This window comes from Momordica charantia, assembly GCF_013281855.1.
Source record: "Momordica charantia cultivar OHB3-1 chromosome 6 unlocalized genomic scaffold, Mcharantia_2.0 BLBB01000006.1, whole genome shotgun sequence".
Taxonomy (NCBI): Eukaryota; Viridiplantae; Streptophyta; class Magnoliopsida; order Cucurbitales; family Cucurbitaceae; genus Momordica; species Momordica charantia.
Genome location: NW_028275164.1, coordinates 4,111,352 through 4,117,561, shown reverse-complemented (window position 1 = coordinate 4,117,561; position 6,210 = coordinate 4,111,352). Strand labels below are relative to the sequence as shown.

The 6,210-nt window shown below is 31.4% G+C and overlaps 1 protein-coding gene across 2 annotated transcripts; it reads left to right on the top strand.

Annotated features, from left to right (window-relative positions):
• Positions 1–202: 202 nt before the first annotated feature.
• On the top strand, positions 203–2,681 carry LOC111006867 (uncharacterized). 2 transcript variants are annotated; one of them, XM_022278951.2, is made up of 3 exons: positions 203–408; positions 839–2,183; positions 2,310–2,681. In XM_022278951.2, exons 1-3 carry the CDS (start codon positions 269–271, stop codon positions 2,331–2,333), a joined length of 1,509 nt encoding a protein of 502 aa, XP_022134643.1. In that variant the 5' UTR covers positions 203–268; the 3' UTR covers positions 2,334–2,681. The 2 variants fall into 2 exon arrangements, with proteins under 2 accessions (XP_022134643.1, XP_022134644.1); XM_022278952.2 differs by having other exon boundaries at positions 275–408; positions 843–2,183.
• The last annotated feature ends 3,529 nt before the right edge of the window (positions 2,682–6,210 follow it).

Sequence of the window (6,210 nt, the reverse complement as noted above, 5' to 3'; positions counted from 1 at the left end):
GATGTCTAAAACGTGGGCGCTTGCCAATTTTAAATGATTAAAGGCAAGCTTACTTTTGCCGTTGGCCCGTTGCCGTTGGTACAAACAAAATCATATATTCTATAAAATATTTAATTTCTAATTTCTTTTCAACCCAAATTCGAAATCTTACAAATATATATATATTATTTTGATTATTTTTAATCGTGGGTATCGGTTTTATTTTATTGCAAATCCCACGCTCGGGGCCTGCCGAGCTGTAGCGTCCATGTAAAAGAACCATCATTGAATGATTGTGTGGACTCTGATTTGGCTTCAATTTCTGTTTGTAATTTTTCTCTCCCTAAGGCAACTTCTTAATCTCTCTCTCTACATTTTCTCCACTCGGTTTCCTCCGAAAATCGCTGCAATCCCTGTCCTCATTACCGGGTAAGTTCATCTTCATCTTCTTCTTCTTCTTCTTCTCTTTCCTGGAGGTTTTTTTTTTTTTTTTTCTGTTTTGCAGCGATCTTAGTTCTAATTAACATTGAAGCCTTTTAAACCCCATTTAGTCATTTACCCTGTTCGTTTCGAAAACGTTGGAACTTTTAAACCCCCTTTCCTCTGTTTCTGGGAAATCATTAACCAAAAACTGTTGGAATCTTGTAAACCCCTTTTGCCTGTTTCTGGGAATCGTTAGAAACCCTTTTCTGCAACTTGTTTCTGATGTCCATTTCTTTTGTATTTATGATTCTGACGATTTTAGATCGATCGGACTCGGTCTGAGATTGGGGGTTGTTTGGATTATGCAGATTCTGGTGATATTTATTTGATAGAGTAGATTCATTTGATACTTATTGCTCCTTGTATTGTACCCAAGGCAGGCCTCCATGGCTGAAACTGAAAGTGGTCCAGAAATTGACATAAAAGCTGCAAAAGAAGCACTTGGAGCTCAGCAAAAGCTTCTGCAGAAGCTTTATGCTGAGCTTGATAAAGAAAGAGAAGCCTCCGCGGTTGCAGTTAGTGAAGCCCTATCGATGATCCTGCGTTTGCAAGAAGAGAAAGCTGCTATGAAGATGGAAGCGAGCCAGTATCAGAGAATGGCAGAGGAAAAGATTTGCCATACTGAGGATTCTCTTGCTAGTTTTGAAGACATTATATATCAAAAAGAAATGATAATCGCTTCTCTTGAATACCAAGTCCAAGCTTATAGGTATAAACTCTTGAGCTTAGGTGGCTCTGATTTGGGTCCTTGTGAATTTAAATTTGAAGACAGCTTTTTGCTTCAAAAAAATGACTCGGCTCCAAAGAGGGAAATTGGTGCAAATAGTAGCTTGAGAAGAATAAAATCTCTGCCTCTGACTCAACCCGATCAGTTGTATTTCTTAAAAAATGGTGCAGAAAGTGAGACATTTGAGAATCTTAAACTGGATCGCTATACTGATAGTGTGGAAAATCCCGACAGCAGTTGTTTGTGGGAACAAATCAAGATGTTAGATGAACAAGTCAAAGAGATATCTGACTTTAAAGGATATGCTGAAGATAAATCTGAAAGTTTGAATGGTGGGATTGATGTTTCCCCTTCGCATATTCAAGATAACCCTGATGAATCAAGGGGAGTTAATCCCGATGTAAGCCCGAAATGTGGCAGTTCGTCGAGCATTCAAGATATTTTCGAGATCCCCGAGGTGAACCAGAATCTTAAAGCTTGTCAAAGTCGGATCCAACTTCAGAAAAAGTTGATTTTTGAAGGCGAGAGTAGGCTAGGAAAGCTGGATTCAGTACCAATAGAACCAAAGTTGATTTTTGAAGGCGAAAGTAGGATTGGAAAGCTGGATTCAGTGCCAATAGAACCATTCAAACTGCTTCCTAAAAGTCTTGAGCAAGCCAAGGCAAAGAAAGCTTCCAGTGTCAAAAGCCTCAAGAACAAATCATCAAAATCAAGGAAAGGAAAAGCTATAGGCTCTGGCACGACTCCTGCTCGCCAACAGATCGATGAAATTGTTGCTGAGTCTCAACCTTTTCAACAAATCTGTCGCGTAATAGAGCAGTTCGAACGGAATAGAAGTAGTACAAGGCAAGAGATTACAAGTGTAGGGGCAGAGGAGATGAGACTGCTGAAGGACATACAAGACCAGCTGAATTCTATTCAATCTGAGATGAAAAGTTTGAAAATAAAGCACCGCCCCTCGCTGGACAACAAGATGTTTGATATTCTGCAAGAGGTAGGCTATTCTCTTTTCCCTTTCCTTTTCCATTAAGATGTAAAAGGTTGAGGAATTAGCCAATGCTGTCATTAATACAATGTGCTACAAATTTACTGAAAAAATACCATTTGTATTCATGGACAGGCAATGCTATACTTCTGGTTTTGATCAAGCCTTGTGTTCTCTCTATCTTGTCAGCCTACCGCCACAAAGTTTAACAAAAGTTTCGGTTTTGACTGTGAGTTTCCTTGATGATTCTGATCGAGTGTGCCTTTGATTTTCTTTAACAGATGGTATAGAGTGGATTTTGAGTTCATATGATGTGTAAGAAGATGTATAGATCGGATGCTATACTGTACATAAATCAGTACATGACAGTACAGGAGCATGTCCTTAACAGAAATGTATTAAGGCACTCGTTGCTCATTTGCCTCTAATCTTGAGTGAAATTTAGTTGTGCTTGTTACTGAATTCCGTATTTTGGTGTTGTCGAAAAGTTTATCGTTTTATAAGCGAGATGAGATGTCAAATGCAATTCTTTTATAAGTGTAAAGTGTAATTCATAACCTTTGAATGAAGAAAGTTAGCCTTCAAATGCAAATGTTGTAGAATGAATCAGACAAGTGAGGCAAATTTTCAGAAAGTTTCAAGGTTGTTAAAAGTTTGGTTTTGAATGGATAAATTGATTGTGTATGGGAAAAAAATGATATGTTGGTATTAACACTCTCTCTTTGGGTGAGTTTCATACACCTTTTAATTTAAACATTTCCTTCCAAAAATAAAAATCTAAAAACACTTTTTATATTAAAATGTTCCGTATTTTGTTATAAGTTTGTTTGGTTGCACTACATTTATAAAATAATTTTATAGCCATTCCCAGTTAATCACTTTAGTCATGCTCGTGTATTTTAGATTTTTGACATGTATTGAAGGGCAATCATGAGTGAAATTCAGCTGAGCTTGTTAGTGAATTCTATTTCTTGGAGTTGTCGAAAAATTCTTCGTTTTATAGGTGAGATAAGATGTTGATTTATTTACTTGCGAGTTGTAAAGTCTTAAAAAGTTCTGAGGTCGTTGTACAAAAGTTTGGTATTGAATGGGGAAATTGTTTGTTTGGATATGGAAAAAAAGGTACTACTAAAACATCTTTGTAATAAAACAAAAAAATCTCTAACTGTCAAATTAATTATAAGAATTTGAAGATTATTTATTTATTTATTCCTTGGTATAAGAAAAGTAAAAAAGTGGGAAGGGGGAAAGTAGCTCCGATCTTTAGGAAAAGGATTAATATGCTGAGCTAAGCTGACGTTGGTAGTTTGAATATTCTTTTTAATGCAGTTTAAATGTTATTGTGTTCATTAAAATCTCTACCATAATACTTAGAAAATTAATGCTATCGTGCTCATTGAAATAAAATATTCACCAAAGTTAATCACTATTCACTTTTGAATGATTTTAAAAAAAAAAGTAATATTTTGTCAAAGCGAATCTAGTTCAAACGGTAATTAGTATAATGTTCATTCAAGAGATTGTGAGTTCGATCTCCCACCCCTACATGTTATATTAAAAAAAAAGTAATATTTCATTTTTTTAAAATTATTTATGAGAAAGAAACTTATTTGCAATTATTCGATTTTTTTAATTACAATATTTGGATTTAGTTCTTGAATTTTGATTGTGTTTGAATATGTCTGATAAGTTTCTAAATTTAAAGAAAAAAAATTCTAAAAACCGTCTAAATTTTTAATTTTATTTAATTGGTTCATAAATTTTAAAAACTCTGACAGCTAAATTTTCCATTTTATAGAATAAGTCCTTAATTTTAAGTATTCATTCACTTATTCCACATTTGTTAAAATATACTTACTTATTAGATGTAAAATTGAACATTTAGAATTTTATTAGATAAATGATCTATTAGATACTTTCTATTAAATTGAAAGTTGTCTGTTAGAGAATTTTAAAGTTTTGGAACTTATTAGATATGGAATTGAAATTTTAAAGATACATTAAATGTATAATTAAAAATTTAGGATCAAATTTTAAAGTTGAAAGACCTGGTACGAACTTATAAGTTATAACTCAATCTTTTTTATTTTAAGAAATAGAAAGCTATTTTGTAGACAGGTTCAAAATAAATCATGCAATCTGAGGCCCATATGGTCAGTTGAGGCCCACAGCAATAATATAGAATCTTAGGCCCAGAATGATCGGCCCATTAATTTGTGAGGGCTATTCAGATACCCCAATATGCTTCATCCACTTTGTAGATTCAAATGCCATGTATTATCAGGCATTATTTTATTTTTCTAATTTAATGGTTATATTAATTAAAGAAAATCATTCAATAATTAACAGGCCCGTTTCTCTCTTATACATGAACCCGTGTTTTTGGGGATTTATTAAAGTTCATGTAATTGGATAAAATAATAATAATAATAATAAAGTTCATGTAATGGATTTGAATATTTTAAATTAACAATAACAAGTAAAAAATGGCGCTCTATTCAATAACCACTCTTTTTTTTAATAATTATTTTAGTTTTATTTTTTTAAAAACTAGATTATTCACTAATAATTTTTTCCCTCCTATTATAATTATATTAAAAATCCAAAACAATTTTCAAAATTAAAAACAAATAAATAAACTTAGGTTCAATAACTTTAGCTCATGTAATTTGAATACATTATCTACATAGTCCTTGAACCTTAGAGTTTTTTTTTTAATTGTCTTTAAATTTTTTTACTAATTTTGATTTTGACTTGATATAACAAAAAGTTTGTTAGACTGATAAGCATATCGCACTAACATTGTATTGATAGTATTCATAACATGAACTAAATATTTATATGATTTATTTTTAGTGTAATATGTGAAGGTAAGAATTCGAACGAGCTTTTGTTTTAAGAGATAGGTATCTTAATCTATTGAACTATATTCAGACTGACATCAATAATTATGTGTGAAAAAGAAATTAAAAATATACAATAAAATAAAAAACTTTAACGTTGACTTTTATTTTTTATTTTTTTGGGTCTTGAGAAGACATCGGTAAACCTTGCAGACATAAGTGAGAACTAATGTGGAGGGAGATTGCAGAATTAAACCAATTTTATTTGTAAAATAATTAGTTTGTGATGAAAAAGCACAAACAATTTTTTAAAATAATAATAATGAGAATTTTTCTGTCGACAGTTTGCATATTTAACCCCACGCGGGCACACGATTTTCACATAGAAAATATAAATAATTTGGTGAGTGGACTTTTTTTGTATTGTTATTTTGTAAATAAAAATCGGTGTTTTTAAACTCTAACAAGTTGCAAATGCATCCCGACCCAATAGCCCATTTCCAAGAAATTCAGAAAAAGATTTCTAATGGGATTATGATTTGGTTGACAAAACCCAAATCTAAATCTAATTATATCATTAAAATTGATAAACATTGTAATTACTATTATTATATTTAGTTATGTTGGGGTAAATAATCATCCTTTTATTGTCACGCTTAAATTGTTTATTCGTAAATTTGATTTACTTTATTTTTTAAAATATTTTATTCAATCTATAATTACGTCATCTATCACCATTCAACCAACAAGTTTATTGATTTATAGACTTTATTTAATTATTGTTGTTGTTTATTTTTTTCCTTTTACTAATTTAAAAGACGAATTTGACTGAAGTTTTCGACTATAACCTTCAAGAGTGATCACTAATGTCTTAACCAACTATATTTCATTAAATATTGTCGAAATAGAAAAATCATATCCAATCTTATCGCTTTTGAAGCAAATTCTTTTTAGGTGAGAAGGGAAAAATTTAAAAGAATTTAAAATAAAATTTTAAAGTGGACCATAATTGGAAAAGGAAAGAGAAATGAGGAACTATTTTGATGAAGCCAGCAGCCAAATGCATGATTTATTTTATTATTATTATTATTATTATTTTTTTTTTTTGAGTACCCAAATGCATGATTTATAGATATGAGTACAACCGACATATATACCACTACCAAACTCCATCCATATCTTTATAAAATCCA

Excerpts from the sequence above, each read along its gene's own strand:
- LOC111006867 (XM_022278951.2), top strand. The coding sequence starts at position 269 with ATGATTGTGTGGACTCTGATTTGGCTTCAATTTCTGTTTGTAATTTTT. Across the intron at positions 409-838 it reads ATCCCTGTCCTCATTACCGG|GCAGGCCTCCATGGCTGAAA; the intron begins GTAAGTTCATCT and ends ATTGTACCCAAG. Across the intron at positions 2,184-2,309 it reads TGTTTGATATTCTGCAAGAG|GCAATGCTATACTTCTGGTT; the intron begins GTAGGCTATTCT and ends ATTCATGGACAG.